At 41.7% G+C, this 27,978-nt stretch overlaps 1 protein-coding gene across 2 annotated transcripts in view; it reads left to right on the forward strand.

The window, feature by feature from the left end:
* Nucleotides 1–18,205, forward strand: part of LOC124804734 (protein mini spindles) — a 145,235-nt gene extending 127,030 nt beyond the window's left edge. For both annotated transcript variants that reach the window (XM_047265027.1, XM_047265028.1), the window contains exons 29-35: nucleotides 11,422–11,609; nucleotides 11,697–11,862; nucleotides 11,948–12,121; nucleotides 12,205–12,336; nucleotides 12,425–12,593; nucleotides 15,530–15,801; nucleotides 17,595–18,205. In XM_047265027.1, the coding sequence (XP_047120983.1) occupies nucleotides 11,422–11,609; nucleotides 11,697–11,862; nucleotides 11,948–12,121; nucleotides 12,205–12,336; nucleotides 12,425–12,593; nucleotides 15,530–15,801; nucleotides 17,595–17,678 (1,185 nt within the window). In that variant the 3' untranslated portion in view covers nucleotides 17,679–18,205. The remainder of the gene's footprint in view (nucleotides 1–11,421; nucleotides 11,610–11,696; nucleotides 11,863–11,947; nucleotides 12,122–12,204; nucleotides 12,337–12,424; nucleotides 12,594–15,529; nucleotides 15,802–17,594) is intronic.
* The last annotated feature ends 9,773 nt before the right edge of the window (nucleotides 18,206–27,978 follow it).

Here is a 27,978-nt window from a genome sequence, read left to right on the forward strand (position 1 = left end):
ATTGTTTGTGTAACATCACAAAAAATACACATGTAAATAGTGTAGATACTGCACTTGACAATGAGAATAAATTCTGAAACACATTTTGCTCAACATGAATAGATATGTAATTGGCACTGTTTAAACCAAAAACATTTGAGCAACACACAGTGAGTGAAGTTGTCAGCCTGCGCTAAAAGTGGCCAAACGACAAACACACAAAATATGGTTTGACAAAGGTGCCACAATGATCACAACAATCGTGAACGTGCACATACGCAGTAGAGACAGTTTAGATATTGTTGCGATTGGTCATGATACCTTTATCCAAAGAAACCTAGCTACTCCAATTACACACCACACTGAGTAGAACTACACAGTGCAGGAGATAGGACATGAATTGTTCCAACATTTAGACATTTACCGGTTCAAATCAGCTGAGTAGAGCACCCTGGTACCAAGAAACATTATGTGGTTAATGTTTGTAAACACTACTTGATGGCCAACATCATGCCAGCGTCATTTAAATTCAGTTTTTTCTCCACAATTATTTGTTTCATAAAGTGTAAATTGTGGGGAAAATTATAAATATGTTGACGCAAAATCAAGTGCAAATTAACATTGTGGACCTAGGAAATGTGATGGGAAAATGTTAATTCTGGGAATGTAAAAGTGGGGTTAATACTGTGTGTATGTGTGTGTTCGATTATATGTAGACTATCCCTAGCAAAGTTGCATTGCATTTACCACTGGTTGCACACTTCAGCTCAAATAGTTATTCTTTACAGTTACCCAACAGGATATTGTGGGAACATCACTTAATTTCCCCCGTACCCGGTTCACCCTTTCGTGCACCGGATCCAACGCTCTCTTCAGCAGCTGGTGGACGTCGGTTCTCCGGTTAGCTTTATGTGGGTTCCTGGCCATGTCGGTATCCCTGGGAACGAAGCTGCAGATGCCGCGGCCAAGGCTGCGGTACTCCAGCCTCAGACAGCTTCTTGTTGTGTCCCTTTGTCAGATTGTAGCAGGGTCATTTGTCGGCGCATTTTATCGCTGTGGCATGCCGATTGGGCTGCACTTACAGACAACAAGCTTCGGGCCTTGAAATCTCTTCTCGTGGCTTGGACGTCCTCCTCACGCCCTTCTCGGCGGGAGGAGGTAATTTTGGCCCGGTTACGAATTGGACACTGCCGGTGCAGCCATCGCCATCTGCTGACGGCTGCGCCGGCGCCGTTCTGCCCATGTGGGCAATTGCTGATGGTCCGCCACATTTTAACGTCCTGTCCGGATTTTAACACCCTGCGTCTTGAACTTGGCCTGCCATGTACTGTAGAAGCCATTTTAGCGGATGACCCACGAGCAGCTGCTCGCGTTCTTCATTTTATCAATTTGACAACCCTCTCAAAGGACATTTGATTATGCTGTTTTCTTTTTTTAATCCTATGCCTGTCAGTCTGTCTTTTATCGTGTTTTCCGTTTCGTTGCTGTTTTAAACTTGTGACTCGCGGTGCATTCCTAACGTGGTCTGGGCGCTAATGACCGTTGAAGTAGTGCACCCTAAAACCACAAAAAAAAAAAAAAAAAGCTTCATTTCCCAAGGTTCCCATTAAACTTCAATGAAACTTTCTGTTGCAGTTTCATGTGGGTTGTGCAGTAAAGATCCACTTGCACATCTCAGAATTTGGATGTTTACTGCCAACCCTCTTTAAGGACTCCAAAAATTGGATTATTACTTGCAGATTAGTTGTATTATTGTCTTGCATGCCACTCCCCATATAAACGCAGTCCACTTCCATATATTCCTTTCAGGAGATTGTCTGTTCAGCTTCTCTGTTGTTGACCTTGTGTTTGTGCCACTTTATATTGCTTCTTAGCATTACCCCTAAATATGTACGGCATCCTGTTGATATTTGCCACTAATCTTATAATCTCATAACACTTTTTGTCGGCTTCTAATGTTGAGAAATTCAAGTTAGAGCTGCTATTCATTGAATTGAGTGTAAATTTTTGATATTCTTCATGGGCCACTCCATGCAAATTCATTGAATGTTTTAAAACATTCCCACATGACGATCTTGGATTTTGCTGAAATTTTGTGTGAACTACTGCACATGATCCCAGTAAATATTGGTAAAGTTACACTTGCACCATTACAATACATAGAGATATAGGTATTTGTTTGACTCCATAACAGAGCTATCAGCAATGTGTCGCTAAGTTTTCAGCAATTTTCAGGCATAATTTCACCAGTAATATTTTTTCAGTAGCCCAAATTTTTGTGTTCTTTTAATTGAAATAAGTTTTTATGAGCACTAATTGAAATAATAGTTTTTATGAGCAATGGCCTTGTGGATAATTTGAAGCAACTTTCTGTAATCCATCTTGTGTAAATGGAAGAAAGGGACTGTGGCTGGTCAGTGACTTCAGAAAGCATAAATCCAGCAACCATAAATTTATGGAATAATTTTATTCTGCTGCCAGCTTGGGTGCCTTATTGCCATCATCTTCACGCCCCTATACAGAAAAAGAGATGAGCTAACCACTCTTTTGTGCTTACACTACAGGAACTTGTCACAATGTTTTTCTTAGATAGCTTCACTACAGAAGTGCACACATCTAATGACAACTGTCTCATTTGGGGCACAGTTGATGAGATGTGTAAAAATTATATAATTTTGTTTAGCCCAGTTTTACGAAATGTTTCTGCAAACTCTTGAAAACCCATTTTCTAAACCACCTAGAAACTAGTACTATTTAGACATTCAGGCCTAAAGACATACACACAAAAATAGTCAAGCAACAATCCACCCATTTGTTGTTTACTTTCACCAGTATCAGAATGTAGGATCTGCCAGTTTCTGTATTGTCAGTAATTGTCTGTGACATGATGCAATTACTGTGTGTAATTTTTATTGAGATGCTGATCAAGTATGTAAAAAGAGTTTGCTCAAATATCCCACGTATGTTACTTCAGTGATAGCACCAGTGTTAAATACAAAAAATTTCAAAAAATATTCTCGGTTTGTGGTGTCATAAAGTGGCAGGGCTGGCCGCAGGCAGGAGGAAAAGAGAAGTAGCAGGAAATAGTGATTTTTGCATCTTCTGTTCTGTCACTAAAAAATTATTTTTATTGCAAATAAGGCAAAACTTATATACAGGGTGGTCCAAAAGTCCGGAAACACCCTCATAAAATTCAAATCGAGTAGCAAACAAGGAAACAGAGTCCCTACACACGAGGAACGGGAAGGGAGAAACTTTACAGGCTATGCCACCAACATGATGGCCATCTTGAAAGCCGTCGTCTTGGATTCAACTCAAAAATTTCAAATGGGAATGTGGCCATGTGAAATACCTAACAGATAGAGAATTTCACCAGAAAAACAATGCCGTTGTTATTTTAAACATAGCTTTATTCATTCTCGGGTTATAGCCAGTTACATGTGGCAGTGGTGGGATGCTCGGCAGCATGTGTGTTGTGGGCCAAAGAGACATTACGCTGATGTTACACAGTCCCGAGAGACCACCAACAGTCATAGGAATGGCTCGATGTGTTGTCCATCATGTTGGAATGAATGCTTTCCTCCGAACCCAGTCCTAATGAACTTTGACCAACACAACTGGCTGAATTTAACCACACGCATCAACAATGAGCTGCTTTAGATGATGCAAATCCCGTATTTTCACAGAATAAACCAGTGCTTTGACATGACCCCAAAGATAAAAATCCAAAGGAGTCAAATTTGGTGAACGTGATGGCCACTCCACAGCACCCCTATGACCAATCCACTTTTGAGGGAACTGCACATCCAGGTATGCTCACACATATGTGGAGGGGCTCCATCATGCTGGAAGAATTCCGGAAATGTCCCGTCCTCCATTAACAACGAGGGAAACACTTCATGCAATAACCTCAGATAACCGTTGAATGTAAACGTACCATCAATAAAAGAAGTCCAACGACATTGGTACCCCAGACACCACACCAGACCATCACTTTTTGTGAGTCGACCGTTTTGGAAGCATCAATCCAGTCTGGATTTGGACCAGTATCTGTGATTCTGCTTGTTCACTTCACAATTGATAAAGAAATTGGCTTCATCACTGAACAGCACCTGATAGGGGAAACGTGGGTTTATCTGCAGCTGCTGTGTCGCCCATTCTGCGAACTGTACCCGACAGTCTGGGTCATCCTCGTTCAGGTGTTGGAACAGCTGAATTTTGTACGGGTGCCATTTGTGCTGCGATAAAATTCGCATTATGGAGGTACGACTAACCTCACATTCTTGTGACAGGCGAAGAGCACTTCGTTGCGGACTCTTGCTAAATGATGCCAACACGCTCACTGTTGTTGCTTCATCAGTGACGGATTTTGGTCTTCCAGCCTGAGGTTTATCTGCGACAAAACCTATTGCTCGGAATTTGGCTGTGAGTGATGGGCTGTCTGGTTGGATGACGACTGTTGAAATCCTCAGCAATGACCCGTGTGCTTTCTCCTGATATCAAGATGATTTCAATGCGTTCTTAATTTGTTAAGGACATTTTGTAACCTGTAAATAAGGAAACAATGATTAAAATGTTAACATGAATAAATGATACCTAACAGTTAAACACGTGTAACATATCAGGCAGGGGATAGTCACTTTGCACCGTTTCAGACTCCATTTTATGACTTCTCAGTACGTAATACTCACGCTGCTGAGCGTCCCACTGCTGCCGCAAGTAATGGGCTATAACCTGAGAATGAATAAAGCTATGTTTAAAATAACAACGGCATTGTTTTTCTGGTGAAATTCTCTATCTGTTTGATATGTCACATGACCACATTCCCATTTGAAATTTTGGAGTTGAATCCAAGATGGCGGCTTTCAAGATGGCCGCCTTGTTGGTGGCATAGCCTATAAAGTTTCCCCTTCCCGTTCCTCGTGTGTAGGAACTTTGTTTCCTTGTTTGCTACTCCATTTGGATTTTATCAGGGTGTTTCCGAACTTTTGGACCACCCTGTACTGTTCAAGTAAATGGTTTTAGTTTCAGCACAGAAATATTGAGAACAAATTCACAATCTTGATCAAGCAATCATAAATATGCTTGAAAACTTAAGTACTTTTGCATCTTTTAGCTGTACATCATAGCTCAAACCAGGAAAGGGCCGCACATGTCCCGGTAGTTATCGTAGTATCGCCTTGACGAGCTGTGTCGGAAAGATCCTGGAACAGATGGTTAACCGGCGTCTGGTCTGGCTATTAGAGACCAGGCAACTCCTTAGCCGCTTTCAGTGTGGATTCCGAAAATTTCGGTCCACGGTTGACAACCTGGCCCTCCTAGAGGCAGCTATTCAGCAGGCTTTCCTCCGTCAGCATCACTGTATCGGTATCTTCTTTGATATCAGTAAGGCATATGATACTACTTGGAGACACTGTATTCTTGCACAAATGCATCAATGGGGCTTTCGTGGCCACCTCCCGATTTTCATTCGGTCTTTCCTGTGTCAGCAGTTTTTTCGGACCCGCGTAGGTAACACACTGTCTGATCGCTTTGAGCAAGAGAACGGTGTCCCCCAGGGCAGTGTTTTAAGCGTTACCCTCTTTGCCATAGCCATCAACAGTATAACGTCTACAGTGAGAAGTCCAGTACCGTGCTCCTTATTTGTGGACGACTTTGCTGTTTTCTGTTCCTCATCCAGTGTTGCAACCGTGAGCCGTCAGTTGCAGCTAACAGTGCGGCGGTTAGAGGAGTGGGCTGCAAAGACGGGTTTTCGGTTTTCTGCCGAAAAGTGTGTTTGTGTTCATTTTAATCGTTCTTGTCATCTTTTTACTTTGCCTGCCTTGCATATGAGGGATACTGTCCTACATTTTAGAGACACAGTGCGGTTTCTGGGCCTAATTTTTGACTCCAGGTTGTCATGGCTGCCACACCTACATGACTTGAAAGCCAGAACGCTGAGGGCACTGAACATCCTCAAGTGCCTCAGCCACAGGTCTTGGGGCGCGGACAGGGCGCGTCTCCTACAGTTTTATGGAGCTTTTGTGCGTTCACGGCTGGACTATGGGTGCACAGTATATGGGTCAGCGAGGCCATCTTATTTGCGGATCCTTGACGCTGTTCACCATGCTGGGATCCGACTGGCCACGGGTGCTTATCGGACCAGTCCCGTACCCAGCCTCTGTGCTGAGGCTGGCGAACCGCCACTTACCATCCGGCGGCAGCTCCTGCTGGTGCGCCAGGCTTGTCAGTTTCTTGCAGCTCCCAGCTCGCCTGCTCACCATCTTGTTGCCCATCCACCTCTGGACCGCCTTTTTTCCTGCCATCCCTGGGCTACGTTGCCGTTTGGGATCCGTGTGCAACGTGTGCTAGAGTCCCTCGGTGTGGAGTCTGTACAACCCCAAATCCAGGGTTTTAACTGCCTGCCACCCTGGTTACTGAAGAGGCCCGGAGTGATTTTCGATTTATTGCAGTACAAGAGAGATTCCACTCCTGCCACTGTTTTTAATGCAGCATTTTCTGCCATTTTATCTGAGCACCACGACTATGTAGCTGTTTTTACGGATGGGTCGAAACAAGGGGCTTCCGTTGGTTGCTCAGTTGTTTCTCCGGATCGTGTCCTCAAGGTCCGACTGCCTCAGACATTTACTGTCTTTGATGCAGAATTGTCTGAAGTCTTGCGGGCACTGGAGCAGATGAAACATTCTTCCTCTCCTAAATTTCTTGTCTGTTCCGATTCATTCAGTGCCCTTCACTCATTGCAACGTTTGTATCCGGCAGACAAAATAGTCCAGACCATCCAGGATGCACCTCTCGGATCCAGAACTGTATTCCACATGGTCCTTCACACTCTTCCTCATTGCCATCAATGGGCTTGTAACCTCTGTTGTATGTTGATCATCATCTGGCGCAGCTCCCACTCTGTAGCATCTGCTGAACCCCAGCTCCAAGACGCCAGCCGATGGGCCTCTTCATGGGCCCTTTTGTATGGCTTCCAGTTTTCTCCCTCCGAAATGTGGGTTATGCGTTTTGCCATTGACCCACAGCATACTTCGATCCAGAACTTTATTGAGGCAACTGATGCATAGATGTTGTAGCACAGTCCCATTTCTTGTTCCCCTCTTTTTTTTTTAAAAAAAAAAAGCTGAAGTAGTTGCCCCAAATTAGACGCCTGAAGACTACGTGCCTGTGGAAGCTTAATGCTCTCCACCTCCTGGCCCACACATCTTGAGATGCAGACTGTGCTGCACTTCTCCATCTTAACCGTGCTCTGGTCTTGTCCAGACTAGATTATGGTAATAAGGTTTATGGCTCAGTGGCTCCTTCCACTCTGAAATTACTTGACCCTGTTCTACATTGTGGGGTGTGTCAGGCTAGGGGTGTGTCAGGCTATCAGTGTCTTTCCTACTAGTCCTGTTAACAGTCTCCTCACAGAAGGGGGCACTCTCCCTGCACAAATACAATGGAGCCGACACCTGGTTTCTTAAGTAATCACCATTTGAGAGTTCCCTAACCATCCTGTGTACCCTGTCAGCTTTACAAATGAGGAATGTCTCGCCCTTGCGATACCTTCACTTGGTTGGGATCGCTGGTGGGAATGCATTTCACTTCCCTCTGTCAAATTCTCTATCTTCACTCATGGGAATGTGTCCTCTGTATTTCTTCCTTTAAACAATGGAGGTGGTGGGATACACTTTTACTTCTCCTACTGTCATGGAACACATGATCATATAATGCTACTAGCCATTATCATGGCATTCCATTTTGTTACTCAGGCCTCCCTCCACAGTGTTTTAATATGTACCGACTCGATGAGCAACCTGCAGACTATAGTCCGATGCTACACTCGTCACCCATTGGTGTGCTATTCATGACCTCCTGCCCTTGGCCGTGCAGCCTGCTCAGTTATCTTACTCCAGGTACCAAGTCATGTGGCCGCCCCAGGAAATTAATTGACTAGCTGTTTGGCTAGAGGTGCAGATACTTGCACCCACCACCGCCAATTCCTTTTCATTGTTCCAGGTGCAAATATGCGGATTGAAATCGCATCTCTCTTTGCCCGAAAGTGGAGTGACGTCTGGTCCACTGCTGCTCTCAGTAATGACCTCCACACAGTCCAAGAGACTATTGCAGTTTGGCGTCAATTGTCCCTTGTCTTATACTGTCTACAGACTGCTCATGTTAGGCTCTCCCATTGTTTCCTCTTGCATAATGAGCCACCCCACAATGTGGTTGTGGAGCCTAACTGACAGTATCCCATATATTTTGTGGAATGTCCCCTTCTTTTGGCCCTTTGTACTGAGTATAGCCTTCCAGATTCCTTGTCTTTTATATTCGTGGATGATTCATGGATGGTTGAATTGGTCCTCAGTTTCCTTTGTAAGAGGTTTTTATTTTCAGTTATAAGGTTTTGCTCTCGTCCTGGAGCAGGGGTGGTGTGATTGTGGTTGGGACCTCTCTTCATGTTTTCTGAGTCTGGGACCCATGACCACGCCCCCATTCAAAGATCGCTGTTTTATCCATCTGTTTTTCCAGTTCTTAGATTTGGCCTACTCTTTTTATGTCTGTGTTGTGTTGTGTTGTGTTTGTTTGTGTAGCTTCCTCACTTTATAATTTGACCCATGTGAATGGATCTGGCCACTTTTAACAGGTGCCTCTATTTTCCGCACGTAACTTTTGAATCGCGGAGTGACGACCTCGCTGTTTAGTCCTGTAACCCCCTCCTCAGTCAGTCAATTAATAAATCAAATGAACAGACATGTTTCAGCTGTATTTTAACCTCCTGACTGACTGTCCCGGGAACTCAGGTTAAACTGTTTTGCTGAGAAATATTATTCAGATATAACTTGGGCTTCCAGATTTTGTGTTTCCATGCACCATCATCCCAATCGTAAACATTGTAGATTTTTTTCACGACCGCTTGTTAACACCAGCACCTGGATTGCAATAATTTTACTTCCTTATCGCAAGTTAGCATTTTTTGCAGTTGCACATTTTTTTTACTTTGTGTTGCTACTGGCTTGTGCTCGTGAAGTTTTTGCAACATTACTGTGTTATTTTGTAGCATTTTGGTGCAGTTGTTGCAGTATTACATCTACTTGCAATCTTTTAAAATGATTAGTGATTATCCAGTGAGGAAGAACAGTAGGAAGGCATCAGTGTTTCAGAATCTAGTGATAACTCTTTCAAAATTTTGTCAAGTGAGGAAGATATCGATATAGATTGGTATCAGATGAGTGTGTGACATGTTGCTGATCAGAATGCTGATTTTTCGCTACCAAGATTTCTTTTTACTGCTAATCCCGGCTGCATGATTCCTTCTGCCAGTGATGAACTTGAAGTATTTGATCACTTTTTTGATAGGGATTTGTTGCAAATAATACAGTTGGAAAAAGCTAAATCTATCAACCAATGTGTTTCAACCACCGGATGTAATGTTTTTGCCGCCATCATATGAAGAACTTTGAATTTCCCTTACTCTAACAATTTTGCAAAATGTTGTACTGTACATGGCAGCAAGCATATCGGCTCCGTTTTTGAATGACTTAATGTCCTACAAGAAGTTTTGCCAAATCAAGAAGTATCTTCATTTTTTCTGATAAAGAAGGGTTTGACACTGCAAATAACCCAAATCCCAAGTTGAACAAAATTTAGCCAGTTTACCAGTACTTTGAAAATAAATTCAAAACTTTATGTTCCTGAATGGGTAATTACAGTGGATGGAAGTCTACTTTTTTTTTTACAGAGGCGAACCAGGTTGGGAACAGTATGTCCTAATGAAAAGGGCAAGATTTGGTATAAAATGCTATGTGCTGTGTGAATCATCTAGCGGATTTACACGGGGAAAGGAAAAATGCTGAATGCAGATCCTATGAATTTTCCGATGTCATTCCAAATTCTTTTGACACTTGTAAAACCACTCCTGAAACAAGGTTACTGTCTAACTACAGATAGCTTTTACACATCCCCACAGTTGGCAAATTTTGAAGTCCATTGATAGTTGTGGAACAGTGAAAACAACCTAAAAAGAGATGCCACAATGCCTCTGAAATAAAAGATTATGAAAGAGGGAAATTGCAGGTGAAAGATAAGGAAAAGTTGTAGCATTGCATTGGAAAGACAAGAAAGATGGGTTACTTCTTTCAACTATCCACAGTACGGATATGGTGGATACTGAAAAAAGGTCAAAGAAAATAATGGAGACATAGCTTGTACTTGATTATGACACAGTAGAATGAGTGGATCGGGGCGATCAGGGAATGGTATTGTACAAAAATACCCAGAAAGCAAGCAATAAGTACTACAAGAAAATCTTTGTCTGTTTGTGGGAAATTTGTGTAAGGAATGCTTTTATTTTGTATGCCAAATCTGGAGGGGAAAAGGACTCCTTGGAATTTCTGTTGATCCTCTTGGAAAAGATAGTTGGAAAATACAAAGCGAGCACAACTTCTCCTAAGCCAGGCCGACCAGGATGAAGACCCCACCCTCTTCGGTTGACAGAAAGGTATTTCCCAGGTTTCATTGAGCCAACAGAAGAGAAGAGCAAACTGACAAGAGTGTGGACAGTTTGCTCCAAGAAGCAGGATGCACATGGAAAGTGTGACTGGAGAGAAACAAGGTACCATTGCCGCCCCCCCCCCCCCCCCCCCCCCTCCTCCAGTGCCAGGTCCCCATGGGGCGTCACACCGTGCTGCAGAATCTATCATACAAAAACAGATTGCTAATACCATTCTAGTGTGATTTTTCATATGTATATATCTACCACCTGATTTGTCCTTTTTTAAAATCAAAAAATTTCATCTTGCAATAAACAATGTGTTGTAATGAATATTTGCAAATATTTGTGAAGAGCATGAGTTATCTCGAGATAATACCTCTTATCCACTTCCATGTACAATATCTCCTTAGATTTTCAAGTTAAACATATGAATGAGTTGACAAAGGAATGGATTTTCAAAAGAGTATAAAATTACATAGAAGAAATATAGGTACGGTTTTGTGGCAGGAGTAGGTACATTAGGAGGTTAAGGACTTGCTTTTGAAAAAAATGGGAAAACCTTTAGTAATAGTTTAGTGACACAAATGTAAGTGTCCTTCCACATACAGGTCCACAAAGAACAGGCATTATATACTGAAAGATGATTGAGGTTACATCTTGTAGTCCCCATATCGTCTTAAGCAAGGTTGCATTCTTGGCTGCTTGTGATTGTAGATGATGGAGGAAAGGTGCTGTTCCACTGCCTGCCTGCGTAAGTCTGAGACACAAAAAGTTGATCCTACAGTCTGAACATCTTGTTGAGCTTTTTCCAGCAATGTTCCAAGGAAATAGTGTTACTTTTGTTCACTATCACAGTAATTGCATTTTATTATCTATTATCTATTGTCATTGTGAAAGTGTGCAGCTAGATATTACCTGTTTTTTTGTCAAAGTTCCATAACAGGTGAAATTTCTGTGCATTCCAGTTTTTTGAAAAAAGCCAACTCGCCAAGCGCGTCTCAAAGAAGGTACTGCACGATCTTGTGTACCAGCTGTTGGGGCTGCTCGTTGATAGACACCTGGATGAATTGGAAAATGGTGACTCCTTTACAAGAGTTGTTAATGTCATGGTAATGAGAATAATTGAAAATTCTGACCCTACTAACATTACCAGGTGTGTGACTACATTAGTGATGCAAGGTAAGAATAGTACTTGTCCCCACTCTTGCAAGTCGGTATGAGTTCACTCTCTGTGTTACAGTGCCATGATGAAATCTCTGCACGACTGTGTAGCTAGCACCAATGCATCGGCTCGGTTCACCGAACTGGTTATGAAGTGCTTATGGAGGATTATTAAATTACTTCCCCAATGGGAAGAAGAAACTGATTTTGCTGTTATTTTGTATGACATACATCTGTTTCTGAAGGTATATGATTATGCACAGGTACAAATTTTGGTCGTGTATAAGCAGTTGAAATATTGACTGACTAAATTCCTCCCAAAAAATTTAGGATTTCCCTTCACCGGTGTGGAAGAAACGGCAGTCGGATGTCCCTCTACGCACGATAAAAACTTTCATTCATACTGTAACCAAAATAAAAGGAAACAGAATACTGAATTATTTAGGACGCATCGATAATGCCAGTGACTCTGAGCTACATTCCTATTTAATAAAATTACTAAAGGTAATTCACTTCACCTCTTTTAATTTGCATTGATAATTCAGTGTACTTGCAAAATTTCAATGATTTCTTTGATCTCGCTTCAGAATGCGAAACAAGATGATGTGAAGTCATCAACAGAGAAGGATGCTAAAATTCCCAACCGTCACACCAAAGTGCCCTATGGCCAACTCTCGGAGATATTCAAGAAGATAGGCATGAAGAATCACACAAGAGAGGTGAGAAACTGCAGATGTGTGTTACTTCATTAAATTTCTAAGCAGGACTAGTATTTCAGATCTTAATGATTGGTATTGTTACTGTTAGGGTCTGGAGCTGTTGTACAATTTCAAGGAGCAGTATCCGGATGCTAACTTGGACTCTTTCCTGAGGAAATCCTCACCGCAATTCCAAGACTACATTGCAAAAGGCCTCAAGAGTATAGAGATGGAAAGGAAAAAAGAACCTTTTGCACCAGCAAATACTGTTTTCCCAGGTATTAAAAGTGCTTGCACTTCACCTATCCTTGCAATAATCCAGGCACTAAATTGTGAATTGCAGAGTACTCATATAGGTGTAGATGTAGATTTAGAAGATTATGATGGCTACACTGTCAAAATATCAACTAGTCTGAAAGGAAATGGTGTGGGCTCATCAGATGTTGGTTACGATGGTTTGATTGCCTGTGGGAAAGGGTATGTGCGTTTTGTATTGTGAAATTTAAGTTGTCAAAAATAAGTTTGAGGAAAGTTTGATGAAGCAGTAGAAAATTATGTGCTTCTCTTTGATGGTTTTAATGATGGTAAGTTCTCCAGCTCCAACAAATGGATTAGAAGTAGTGTCAGCATTGTACTGAGCTGAGAAAACCTAAGAATGACCTTTCATTAAAATAGATAAATGAAATTACTGATAAGCTTTCATAGTTAACATTATTCAATAATGAATCGTTTACATTTTAGTTCAGCAAGTACTGATTTGTAACTTCCTGGTAAATTAAAAGTGTGTGCCGAACTAGGACTCTTAACTAGAAACCTCACATTTCCAGGCATGACTCACGACCCACCCTCACATCTCTACTTCCCATGGAGCTACACACACAACAAAGTTTTGCATCACCCCGGATCCCAGAACTCTTGAAGATAGACGTTGACTGTGGGTATTGTCACACACAGTCCCTTTCTCTGTTCAGAGAAGTCACTAAACCTACCCAAAGATGTCGACAACCATGCATGAGCAGCACCTACTGGATGGACGGGGTCCGACAGCCAATGAGTTCGTCATTCCTCCAGGAAGGAGGTACATGGCGCGTGTTGTCTGTAGTTCAACCATGCCCAGACAGTCAATACTGCGATTCGATCACGTTTGCGTTGTCACTGTGTGCAAGGAAGAGCTCTCAACAAGGAAACTGTCCAGACGTCTCGGAGTGAACCAAAGCGATGTCGTTCAGGCATGGAGGAGATACAGAGAGATGGGAACTGTTGACGACATGCCTCGCTCAGGCCACCCATGGCTGCTACTGCAGTGAATGGCTTGGAGGAATCTTGACAGCAACGCCACCATGTTGAGTAACGCTTTTCGTGCAGCCACAGGATGTCGTGTTAAGACTCAAACTGTGTGCAACAGCCTGCATGATGTGCAACATCAGTCTTGATATCCGTGGCGAGGTCCATCTTTGCAACCGCGACACCATGCAGCGCGGTACAGATGGACCCAACAATATGCCGGATGGACTGCTCAGGATTGGAATCGTGTTCTCTGCACCGATGAGTGTCACATATGCCATCAACCATACAGTCGTCGGAGACATGTTTGGAGGCAACCCGGTCAGGCTGAACACCTTAGACATACTGTCGAAGTGCAGCAAGTTGGAGATAACCTGCTGTTTTGAGGTGGCATTATGTGGGGCTGACGTATGCCGCTGATGGTCATGGAAGGCGCCATAACGGATGTACGATACGTGAATGCCATCCTCAGACTGATAGTGCAACCATATCGGCAGCATATTGAGGAAGCATTCGTCTTCATGGATGACAATTCGCGCCCCCATCGTACACATCTTGTGAATGACGTCCTTCAGGATAACGACATCGCTCGACTAGAGTGGCCAGTATGTTGTTCTTACATGAACCTTATCAAACATGCCTGGGGTAGATTGAAAAGGGCTGTTTATGGAAGATGTGACCCATCAACCACTCTGAGGGATCTACGCTGAATTGCCATTGAGGAGTGGGACAGTTTGGACCAACAGTGCCTTGATGAGCTTGTAGATAGTATGCCACGATGAATACAGGCATGCATCAAGGCAACAGGACGTACAACTGGGTATTAGAGATAGCGTTGTGTACAGCAATCTGGACCGCCACCTCTGAAGGTTTCGCTGTATGGTGGTACAACATGCAACATGTGGTTTTCATGAGCAATAAAATGGGCAGAAATGATGTTTGTTGTTTTCTATTACAATTTTCTGTACAGGTTCCGGAACTCTCAGAACTGAGGTAATGCAAAACTTTGTGTATCTCTCATTTCCTAGAAAAGTGGAAATGTGATTGTGGGTCCTGAGTTGTGCCCAGATAGCTAAGTCTGCAAGAACAGCGCTGGAAAAATGTGACTTTTCGGGCTCAGGTTTATTGGACGTGAAGTTTTCAACTGCCAGGAAGTCGGAATAACATTATTGTTGAATGTTTTGACCTTACCACCCAAAGTAATTTTTCAGTAAACATAATTCAGTAATGAATATGTATGATGAGTTAGATTTAAAACTACTAATTTAGGAAAAAATCTCTCTGAAATTTTCCTTACTGAAGGGAAACTAGTTATTCTGTTACCTTATGATTTCATAAAAGGGAAGATCTGCCTGGATGAACATTGTTACGAGACATATTTTTAAGGGGCAGGGAGTTTGCATAATAATACATATTTTTTTAGAACTTCATTCAGTATTATTGTTCCCAATATATAAATGGAATACTTGCTCGCACGAATAAGAAATGCAAGAATTGCTGACTTGGAAGGGTATTGGGAGGCAGATTTGGAACAAAGTTTCCTATGACATGAAACTGGCATGAATTTAGAACTGGTAAAGGACTCAACCCATGAACTTAACCATGTTCAGTATTTGTGTGTCATTGCTGTAACTTTTTGAAGAATTTTGTCCTCTCAAAACTGCCATGTGTGGCATGGCTGTTACTAATTCTGACAAAGCATCTAGTAGTGAATGTGTAGATGAAAAAGTTGAGATTATGTTGCTCAGGTCACATAAAATCTGGAAACTCCCTCTTCACAACTGTTGATTGGTTCTCGTCATACATTTTATTTGAATCTTTAGAGTAACATTAATATACAAATTGAGTTGCCTCTATTGGGATTGTAAGAAAATATTTTCTAAAGATGTCTTTGGAGTGCTTGTGGTCACTGTGTTACTTTGATTTTTAGTTGAAAGCACAATGAAGGACAAAGAGGTACCTGCAAAGAACAACACACCCAGAGTCGAGAATCTCATAGATGTCGACAGAGATGGCAGGCCCACATCGAAGGATGCGCAGTATTACCTGAAGAGGCTGCAGAGGCTCCAGGCCGACGCGGGCCTGACACCTGCAAACATTCCACTCGGTTTGACCCTACGTCAGCAGACGACTGTGTCTGACAATAATATTCCAAACGATGAAAACCTGAATGTGAGGGTACTGAAGGAAAACCGCAGTGAGGTAAGAAGTTATGAGCATTGTACCTGCAATTGGGTTTTGTTTTGTGTATTAGTTGCTGGCAGAAAAAGTGTGTGTGTGTGTGTGTGTGTGTGTGTGTGTGTGTGTGTGTGTGTGTGGGCGTGTGGGCGCGCGCGCAGTATGGCTTTGTATAAAAGTGTGGTGTTTGCTGTGGTTACCTTGTTCTCATCGTACATATTTGAATTATTAATACCACCTTAAACAAAAGAAGTACGGAAGCTCTGTAATTAGTGCAGGGTAAGCGGTAGATTATAAGAAAGCATCAGAGATTGTCACTGCATCAGTTTGGATAGCTGTCTGTAGGTTCTGTTGCTGCTGCGTGTTTCCTAATGTGACGTATTCACTTTCTGTTAAGAGCATCCATTTGTCAGGCTTCATTCCCTGCGCATCTCAGTTTTCATTAGTTCCTTGTTTGGCACAGTAAATGTAAATTCGAAATTTCAAATTTCGAACAGTGAAATTTCTTTTGTCTACATTCACATCTGCCATTTCCAAGTCCTCCTCCTCCTCCTCGACTTCCTCCTATTTTTGGATTGTTTATTTGCAATTACTAGCTGAAATGTATTGTACAACTCAGTCTTTATCCTCTCTTTCCCACTACTGAGCCCAAATTCTGCCCTAACTGAAGTCTCTTCTTGATTGCTCCACTACTGCTTACCCTATATTTATCTGACTATATATAATCTTCCCATTTCACTCTGGCATTAAACATAACCAGATGGAGTTTTTGAAGTTAGTGTTTCAGGTTTTATAGCTTGCCCCCTACCACATTGGCTTCTGACTTTTTGTAGTCAGACTTGTAGAATATGACTCTTGTTGATTTTTCAGTCTTTTCCTCTTACTCATATCCCAACTGGTGTTCCCCTCCTGGAGATCCAGATGGATGACTGCAAAGTAATTTTCACAGAATAAATTAGAAATATTTTTTTGCTACTAAATTAACTGAAAACTGCTTCTAATTTATTTTGTGACAACTGCGTGCTGTTGTAGGAGCAAGGACATATATGGCCTGAAATACTATTAAAGAACCGTCCATAAAATACGTGAAAATGTTAAGGCCCAAATTGTACAATCGTACATTTTCCTAATAATAAATCTTTTAAGTATCTATTCTATCCTACTCGTAATTCATTGTTAAGCTCATACATTGAATCATTCCTGCTCACACAAATTGTACATTTCAGCTCACATATTGCTTTGCATTGTAATTACATAGTTTCTTGCAAGTGATGATGTTTGGAAGGAGAAAGAGATGGGTTGATGTGTTAATACATAACTTGATTAATTGAAATTGTCCACAATTGTTGCTCAAACCTTTTAAATAATCTTACAGCCAAAATTTCAGTGTTCTTCAGTAAATTATAGGTCCTCCTCTTTGAGCATCTGCTACGTAACAATGATTGTATACATCATAAAAGAAGGAAAAACGACATTCATTACTCCACATTAAGGTTGTGTTTAGCACAAAAAGGAGTGCACAATGCCGAAACTAAAATTTGTAATGACTGACAGAGATATAAACTATCTAACAGCATAGCAAAATTTGAAAACTAACTTAAAAAGTTTCTTTTTGTCAACTCCTCCTATTCCATAGAATAACTTCTATTACTGTTATGTGTAAAAAGTGGTGGGTGGGAGTTACAGATTCGTATATAACGTTAAGCATGTAGCCATATTTGTTGTTTCTTCCACCAAAATTTTAAAAATATGAACCTTGCATACGAATACTTTGAAACATAGCATGATTCATGTTGAATATTTAACTTACATTGCAGATACTGCCCACTTCGCGGAGTGGAGCAGATGGAGTGGAGAGGCTGAGAAAGAGGTTGGAGGCACTAAAATCTACAACTAAATGAGGCCTGATGCTGTTAACTGTCCATGATTAATTTCATAAAAATTAATATATATATATGTAGATAATTTTATATATAGACGGTGTGCACGCGTAATACTTCGGAAAATTAATGGCTGTCATAAAGTATTTCATGATGTTATGTAGGAAAATTTTTTATAAAAGACTGAGCATACAGTTATACGATTATTAATTTATTAATGTGTTACATCTATTAATAGTGAAACTTGAGAAATAGATTACATGACTGCTAGGAAGCTCGTGCACGAAAAGGATTATAGTAAGACACATTCTCATTCACTTTATTAAGACTGGAGTGTCTGTTGTGCAATTGGTGATGTGTAACTTATATCTAATTTATTTGTATTTTTTTAATACTTCGGCAGTATTGACCATTGATTCAATCACGTGTAAAGACTTTTTTAATTATTTTACAGCTACATTTTTATTTTGTTTAAATGTTAACATGTTGAGAACCTGTGACTATTTTTGCAGATGGTTGGAAAATAAACTTGTAGTTGAAACTTCGAATAATTTTTTTATATAATGTGGCCCTATTCTAACTTAGTATTGCCTTGTTATGGGTGTGTGTTAAGATTCTGTAATTGTATCAGATTATCAGAAAAATGTTAAGTTTTGAATAAGCAACACAAAATTGAAAACTTTGAAGGCTGTGGTTGCGCACAGTCATTCATGGAAACTTCAGGTTGGAATATCAACATTGTAAGGAAATTTCTACTTACTGTAATGACATGTTAAGTTGCAGACAGGCACAACTAAGACATTTAACTTTTGGCCACAGCCTTAGTCAGAAAAAGAAACACACATGCATTCATTCACACAAGCAGGCATACCTCAAGCACATGACCGCCATCTCCAGCAGCTTGGACCGGAATGCATTCCAGTCAGAGCTGCCAGAGATGGCAGTTGTGTGAAGTTTGCTTGCGTGCGCGTGTGCGTTTTCTCTGACAAAGGCTTTGGCCAAAAGCTAATGTGTCTTTTCAATTGTGCCTGTCTGCAACTTAATATGTCGTTGGCAAGGCTTGAGCACAGTAAGCCAGTTCAAATGAATGTAGCTGCAACAGTTGTGCAGAAATGAGGCAGCTTGCACAGGACAGAGCTGCACTAAAGTAAAAGGTTTTGTCAAAAATGTAGTAAAATTGTAAAATTTATGTGCAACCATCCCCTTCAAATTTCCGGATGAACAGTTGATTCAGCCTACAGCACACACTTCACACTTAAGATTTGATATATCAAGGTATGTGTAATTCTGTGGATAAATTTGACTAAAAATCCATGTCCTGAGTACAGTACCATATATCTCCCTCTCCCTCGGGGAGGATGTTTGTCGTTGATTAATTCACTCAGTTTTTTTATTACAGAGGGCAGCTGACCCTCTGATCGAACATGTTGAGCTACCGTGCCGGAGATTTCTCTTAGTGCCTAGGAACTACTACAGTGTCTTGATTGAGGATATCTTTCATACTGAGTTACATAGCATAGTTAACCTACAGAAGGTGGTTTTACAATACAGAGAAGAAATGAAGATGAAAGACAAATAACCAAAATCTGAATGTAATTTTGACTGTAGAAATAACGAAGTTTAGAAAAAGATTTGTGTGTGCCAAACGCCAGCACTACCATACACCAACTAGTTTTAGTACTAGGGCAGTATATGGAGTGCATTGTAATTCCTTTGTACTTACCTGAGCTCTGAATAATATTGTAATTATATGGAGGTCTCTCGTCCTGTGCAAGAAAGATGAATTCGATTTTATGCTCAGTTAAGGAGCTGAGATGTGATTTTACCTTTTAAATGTTGGAGACAATACTAGAACTGAAAAACTAAACAAGGTGGCACAAAAACTGTACTCTTATTTCTGAAAAATCGCAGTTCAAATTCTCATACTGCCCTTGGGATTGATTTATAATACCGTATTTAATCGAATCTAAGCCGCACCTGAAAAATGAGACTCGAAATAAAGGAAAAAAAATTTTCCCGAATCTAAGCCGCACCTGAAATTTGAAACTCAAAATTCAAGGGGAGAGAAAAGTTTTAGGCTGCACCTCCAAATCAAAACAAAGTTGGTCCATTGTAATATGAGACACAATTTAGGTCGAATGAATGACGATACAGCTGCAGTAGTTTGGTTCGAGTCGTAAGCTTGGCAGTTAAGCTTTACCTGGTAGCCATTGCTATGTGTCAGGCGCTCCGTCCGTATTTATACGGGTACACTTCCTTTTTCACGTGCTTCGTCTGGTTTGAATTGATTGCTTATTTTGCTTTGATCCGATAAGTGTCGTTCTCTTTGTTATAGGTGTTTACGTCATTGCATTATTGTACTGTGTCATGCATTGTTTGTCGCATTCTGATAATGTGTGTTTACGACCTGTCGCCGCTCGCGGCATGGCGTGCTTTTGTGCGCGCTACCGCCGCTTACAATAAAAAAAGAACGAGAGGAATTGTCTCATTAGCGAAACAATGGCAAAAGACTGCTATTTGTTGTTACTTACACTGCTGCTTTCTTTGATAATGATCAACAAGAACCAGATAATTGACTGCGTATGATAGAAGATATTCTGAACGAGAGTTTAGCTAAAATTTTTCTCCGTTTGAAAATCTTTGCAGACGCCTCTTTTGTACATTACATTCTGCACAGAAATTAGTCATCTTAGATTTAAAAATCTAGTCCATTGCCGTGCTTCATTTCTGGCTGTATCACTATTAAGCATAAGAATAATACGAATATAAACATGGCATGACATGTATATTCTTCCGCCTTTGCTGTTGTCTCACTCTAGTTTCGTAGTTTAATAGGCAGACAGGATTTAAATGAGATAGCAGCAAACACGAAAGAATACATGGCAAAATGTTTATATTCTATTATGAAGAGAATACTGCATGTGATTCACAAAAGTTCCTATTAGCAACCATCTCTTCTCACAGGTAGGAAAAAATTCAGAATGTAGAGTTTGCCATATTGACAAACATCCCAAACAGTCTTGCCAGTCGGATTTTTGTAGTACATTGAAATGCTGCTACATTCGAAGATGAACAATACAGAATTTGTATTTACTTCGTTGGATAATGTATGAAAATGCAGTGGTCGAAACTCAGGGCGGAGAAAAAAAGGTCTTCCACGTCTTCCACTTTTTTTTTTTTTTTTTTTTTTTTTTTTTTTTTTTTTTTTTTTTTTTTTTTTTTTTTACTGACGCAGAGGTTCTGGCACCAGTATTTATCTTTGTGCCTGCAAAGCATGCCTGTGTAGCACTACATATATTCGACAGCAGAAGTTAGTTGTGGCGGCACCTACGAACATTTTTCAGAACTTCCACTTACTTTGCACTCGATTCTAAGCCGCAGGCGGTTTTTTGGATTACAGAAACCGGAAAAAAAAGTGCGGCTTAGATTCGAGTAAATACAGTAGTTTTCCTAAATTCCGTAAGGCAAATGTTGGGGTGTTTTCTTCGATGAGGAGGCTGCAAATTTGCTTCCAATTGGAAATTGTGTTCAGTTATTGATGACAAAATGTAAAACCCACTTTTTTTCCCTTAGAACTGAAAAAGAAGACTTTTCGTGCTGTGGACAATAACAGATTTTCAGCCTGTGGAGAGTTGGAATTTATAGGTCAATGGATTATTTGTAGAGTAATGCAGACAAATAACTATTAATGGAAGTAAACGTTTTGATAGGTAGGATGTTAATTCAGGAGAAAGGTCTACTGAAAAATATGCGTTGGTCCCTATACTTAGGGACACTGTGAAACTAAATTGCAGCTCTTAAACAAAAATTTAATTTGTTACAAATTGTTTCCTGCCTTTTAATGCATCATATGGTCACAAATGCAACAAATAAATCTGAATAGAAAGCCCTGTAATTTGTCTGAATCCCTATCAGTCAATTACAACTTGGAGGAATTTTAACTTTTAAATTGACCTTTGTAATGGCTGCTCACCATCCTCATTCCAGACTCCCTGTATGTGATACTCTACAGTGGCTGCACCAGAATTGAAATCTCCAGAAAAGTTGTTGGCAAGCCTTTAAAGTTTCTGCCACCAATTCAGATTATCGGAGTGGTCAACATGAAATTTTCATCTCCAGCCCTGACGGTGTTGAGCATCAATGGACAAAGTTAGTGTGTATTGTTTGAGGGGCTTCCAGAACTAAGTTGCACGTGTTATCCCACACTGAGCTTGTTGCTCAGCATGACCTGTAACTCTCCCATGTAGGATGAGTAGTAGATGCTCGTACAATTTGTGGTGATGGTAATGTAGGCAGTGCCTACTACGCCAGGTAACCTTGCCTAGGCAAAGGTGGGGAGGGGTCCAATTGGAGTGAGTGGTGCAAGTGTGGATGATCTGCAATGAAACAGGTGAAACTTGGCCATTGCAGTGGCCATGGCACACAGCACCTCAGCAGGTAGAAAGGAAGATTTTAATGCAGAGGTCTATGACCCTGTGGAATATCCATCTTAGCCGCACCGTGGGATGAGAGTCGAGCAAGGAGAAATGGAGGTGGACAGTTCGCTCACTTCTTGGTAGAATACAGAACTGATGGAGGATCTTTTGCAACAGTGAAACTACTGTTTTTTAGTGAGAGTATTGAAGCTAGACTTGGAGAAGTAGCTGCAGTAGAGATGATGAGAAATGGACCTATATTGGTCAAAATTCTGAATGCTAACTGATTGCAGACACTTCAGGTCAGTGATACACTCAGGATATACTGTTTACCATCTCTCTTCATAACAAACTCAACAGTATTAAAAGATTCATCTTCCTTTGGGAACTAACACTACAAAAATATGAAGAACTGCATGCTGATAGTGGTGCGGAGTCCATTTTGTTGCATTCAGAGGAGATCTGAGGATAATAGGGTGGACTCTGAAGGTTTCATCCTACCCCTCAGTGGAAATGTTTTTCCTAAGAAAGTTAAGGTCCTGGTTAAGTATGGTATCAAACCCTAGTTCCCTCCTCGTAAGGGATGTTGTAGGTGCCAGAGGCTCAGACCTGCCCTTCTGCTGTACTGAAATGAAATGATCGTACGACATTCTTGGCCGGGAGACCCCATGCGGGGTGTTCGACCGCTGAAATCGTGCTGTACTAAAAACTACTTGGGGGACGTGCGGAACATCAACACATGTTCTAGACAGTTTACACGTGTAGGAGGTTGCTTGCAAGGGCAGCCCTTGCGAACAACCCCCTACATGGGTAAACTGCTCAGAATACCATCTCTCTCGTTTGTAAACATTGTCAGAATCCACATCTAGTATGATGACAAGGTCTCATGCAGCAACTCCTGGCCCTGGTCACTTGTCAGTACATTTTTCATTCAGGGGAGTTTACATTAGCTTCCTTGCTCCCCAGACTCGCAGCAGCAGTGCAGTCAGAGATGTCTCATCTTCCTCCATGTAGTGGTATGAAATACTAGGTTTTATCATTACTGGTCTTCCCAGCAGCAATGCTGTATGGTAAGTCGAATTCATGCTTTAAGGGGGTAGGATGTCAAACTGGCCGACTTGGAGCAGGAACCTCTTAGTTCATCCCTATGAAATCCCCCAACCACCTTCCCTACCCTCTGCCTCCTACTTTTGCAACCGACCCCGGTGTAAAACCTGTCCCATGCACCCTCCCACCACCACCTACTCCAGTCCTGTAACCTGGAAGGTGTACACGATCAAAGGCAGAGCCACGGTGAAAGCACCCACGTGATTTACCAACTGACCTGCCTACACTGTGACGCTTTCTATGTGGGAATGACCAGCAACAAACTGTCCATTCCCATGAATGGACACACTCTCACACACACACACACACACACACACACACACACACACACACACACACACACACCCATCCACACAGATACAGAGACAAGCAGACATATTTAAAGGCAAAGATGTTTGGGCAGAGATGTCAGTTGAGGCGGAAGTAAAGAGGCAGAGATGTTGTTGAAAGACAGGTGAGGTATGAGTGGCGGCAACTTGAAATTAGCGGAGAGTGAGGCCTGGTGGATAACGGGAAGAGAGGATATATTGAAGGGCAAGTTACCATCTCCGGAGTTCGGATAGGTTGGTGTTAGTGGGAAGTATCCAGATAACCCGGACGGTGTAACACTGTGGCAAGATGTTCTGGCCGTGCACCAAGGCATGTTTAGCCACAGGGTGATCCTCATTACCAACAAACACTGTCTGCCTGTGTCCATTCGTGTGAATGGACAGTTTGTTGCTGGTCATTCCCACATAGAAAGCGTCACAGTGTAGGCAGGTCAGTTGGTAAATCACGTGGGTGCTTTCACACATGGCTCTGCCTTCGATCATGTACACCGTCCGGGTTACAGGACTGGAGTAGTTGGTGGTGGGAGGATGCATGGGACAGGTTTTACACCGGGGGCGGTTGCAGGGGTAGGAGCCAGAGGGTAGGGAAGGTGGTTTGGGGATTTCATAGGGATGAACTAAGAGGTTACGAAGGTTAGGTGGACGGCGGAAAGACACTCTTGGTCGAGTGGGGAGGATTTCATGAAAGATGGATCTCATTTCAGGACAGGATTTGAGGAAGTTGTATCCCTGCTGGAGAGCCACATTCAGAGTCTGATCCAGTCCCGGAAAGTATCCTGTCACAAGTGGGGCACTTCTGTGGGAGGTTCTGGGTTTGAGGGGATGAGGAAGTGGCTCTGGTTATTTGCTCCTGTACCAGGTTGGGACGGTAGTTGCGGGATGCAAAAGCTGTTTTCAGGTTGTTGGTGTAATGGTTCAGGGATTCAGGACTGGAGCAGATTCGTTTGCCACAAAGGCCTAGGCTGTAGGGAAGGGACCGTTTGAAATGGAATGGGTGGCAGCTGTCATAATGGAGGTACTGTTGCTTGTTGGTGGGTTTGATGTGGACGGATGTGTGAAGCTGGCCATTGGACAGATGGAGGTCAACATCAAGGAAAGTGGCATGGGATTTGGAGTAGGACCAGGTGAATCTGATGGAACCAGAGGAGTTGAGGTTGGAGAGGAAATTCTGGAGTTGTCCTTCACTGTGAGTCCAGATCATGAAGATGTCATCAATAAATCTGTACCAAACTTTGGGTTGGCAGGCCTGGGTAACCAAGAAGGCTTTGTGTTGATCTACGTAGGCAGAGATACGTTCTGTGGGAGCTTAGTAACCAGCTACAATAGGGCGGCCGGAATGTTTGGGTTTGTGAATTTTAGGAAGTAGGTAGAAGGTAGGAGTGCGACGTGTCAGTGGGGTCAGGAGTTTGATGGAGTCAGGTGAAAGGTTTTGTAGGGGGCCTAAGGTTCTGAGGATTCCTTTAAGCTCCACCTGGACATCAGGAATGGGATTACCTTGGCAAACTCTTAGGCCCCCTACAAAACCTTTCAACACAAAGCCTTCTTGGTTACCCAGGCCTGCCAACCCAGTTTGGTACAGATTTATTGATGACATCTTCATGATCTGGACTCACAGTGAAGAACAACTCCAGAATTTCCTCTCCAACCTCAACTCCTTTGGTTCCATCAGATTCACCTGGTCCTACTCCAAATCCCATGCCACTTTCCTTGACGTTGACCTCCATCTGTCCAATGGCCAGCTTCACACGTCCGTCCACATCAAACCCACCAACAAGCAACAGTACCTCCATTATGACAGCTGCCACCCATTCCATATCAAACAGTCCCTTCCCTACAGCCTAGGCCTTTGTGGCAAACGAATCTGCTCCAGTCTTGAATCCCTGAACCATTACACCAACCACCTGAAAACGGCTTTCACATCCCGCAACTACCCTCCCAACCTGGTACAGAAGCAAATTACCAGAGCCACTTCCTCATCCTCTCAAACTCAGAACCTCCCACAGAAGAACCCCAAAAGTGCCCCACTTGGTACAGGATACTTTCCGGGACTGGATCAGACTCTGAATGTGGCTCTCCAGCAGGGATACGACTTCCTCAAATCCTGCCCCGAAATGAGATCCATCCTTCATGAAATAAACCCCACTCCACCAAGAGTGTCTCTCCGCCGTCCACCTAACCTTCGTAACCTCTTAGTTCATCCCTATGAAATCCCCAAACCACCTTCCCTACCCTCTGGCTCATACCCTTGTAACCGACCCCAGTATAAAACCTTTCCCATGCACCCTCCCACCACCACCTACTCCAGTCCTGTAACCCGCTAATTTCAAGTTGCCGCCACTCATACCTCACCTGTCATTCAACAACACCTTTGCCTCTGCACTTCCGCCTCGACTGACATCTCTGCCCAAACTCTTTGCCTTTAAATATGTCTGCTTGTGTGTGTGTGTGTGTGTGTGTGTGTGTGTGTGTGTGTGTGTTGTATATATATATATATATATATATATATATATATATATATATATATATATATATATATATTATCATTTTTTCACTTACTACTGGCTGCATTCGTTGCTATAGGTACACATTTCTTCATAAGGAAGAGAAATTCTTCGATGAATTTTGCACAACATACAAACCATACTTAACGGGTGTATGAAACTCTAGAATTTTCCAAATCTATTAAAAACTGTGCTAAAAATTGAGATAATTAACCATAAAATTTGAGTTTTTCCTGAAAATGAAGTTTAAAATGTAGCAGCTCTTTAGTTTTTTCATTAATTAAATTACAGAGTTTCATACACCTGTAAGTATGGTTTGTATGCTATGCAAAATTCATCGAAGAATCTCTCTTACTTGTGAAGAAAAGTGTACCCATAGCAACAAATGCAGCCAATAGTAAGTGAAAAAATGATGAAATTTCTCACGTAAAAAAATTTATTTTGTTATGTTTTTGAACTTCCGTTTCTATGAGTGTGAATCCTGAATCCTTCCTGATCATGTTGGCAAAGTTTTACGAGTTTATTTGTAAAATTATAGACAGTGGAAATTAAAGTGTCGTGTGGTGCCTCTCCTGCTCCAAGTCGGCCCGTTTGACATCCTACCCCCCTTAATGAAATTGTGACTTCTGATTTATGTGATGTTAGTAGCAGTGTCCTCATGCAAACACCAAAGTGTTGTTTTATTTTATTCCGTGAGTGGCATAACGAGAAATTAGCAGTTTTCACATGAGAGGGCATTTAATGCCACCAGACATGATGGCTATAAAGTCGGCAGCCAGAGGGATGATGAAAATGCCAAGCATGTCATGTTGATGCTATACCTATTTTTGTTAACAGTGAAAAAAAGCAAGAAATGTAATTTGTATTGTCAAACATTGTTGGTCTCGAGATGTAGAAATGTCAAGAGTTGTTACCTGATCTTGTAATTAAGTTATTATATGACATGACACTTCATGCATTATGTTCCAATAAAACTTTTGTGAAATTATTGGGGTTAATCTGAATGTGCTGGCGTTCTATAAAATTAGCTTTTTCATCCCTAGAGTATTTGTAAAAGTGTTACCAAGAATAGTAATGCCATTTTCAGAAATTACATAATTACAGATGAGATTCTAATTAACTCTAAAGAAAAAACAATATGAGGTTGATGAGAAATTATGCAAATAGGAACTGTTTGTTGTTGTTGTGGTCTTCAGTCCTGAGACTGGTTTGATGCAGCTCTCCATGCTACTCTCTCCTGTGCAAGCTTCTTCATCTCCCAGTACCTACTGCAGCTTACATCCTTCTGAATCTGCTTAGTGTATTCATCTCTTGGTCTCCCTCTACGATTTTTACCCCCCACGCTGCCCTCCAATGCCAAACTTGTGATCCCCTGATGCCTCGGAACATGTCCTACTAACCGGTCTCTTCTTCTTGTCAAGTTGTACCACAAACTCCTCGTCTCCCCAATTCTATCCAATACCTCCTCATTAGTTATGTGATCTACCCATCTAATCTTCAGCATTCTTCTGTAGCACCACATTTTGAAAGCTTCTATTCTCTTCTTGTCCAAACTGATTATCGTCCACGTTTCACTTCCATACATGGCTACAGTCTGTACAAAAACTTACAGAAACGACTTTCTGACACTTAAATCTATACTTGATGTTCACAAATTTCTCTTCTTCAGAAACGCTTTCCTTGCCATTGGCAGTCTACATTTTATATCCTCTCTACTTCGACCATCATCAGTTATTTTGCTCCCCAAATAGCAAAACTCCTTTACTACTAAGTGTCTCATTTCCTAATCTAAATCCCTCAGCATCACCCGAATTAATTCGACTACATTCCATTATCCTCGTTTTGCTTTTGTTGATGTTCATCTTCTTTCCTCCTTTCAAGACACTGTCCATTCCATTCAACTGCTCTTCCAAGTCCTTTGCTGTCTCTGACAGAATTACAATGTCATCGGCAAACCTCAAAGTTTTTT

The sequence above is a fragment of the Schistocerca piceifrons genome, chromosome 7 (assembly GCF_021461385.2).
Source record: "Schistocerca piceifrons isolate TAMUIC-IGC-003096 chromosome 7, iqSchPice1.1, whole genome shotgun sequence".
Lineage (NCBI taxonomy): Eukaryota > Metazoa > Arthropoda > Insecta > Orthoptera > Acrididae > Schistocerca > Schistocerca piceifrons.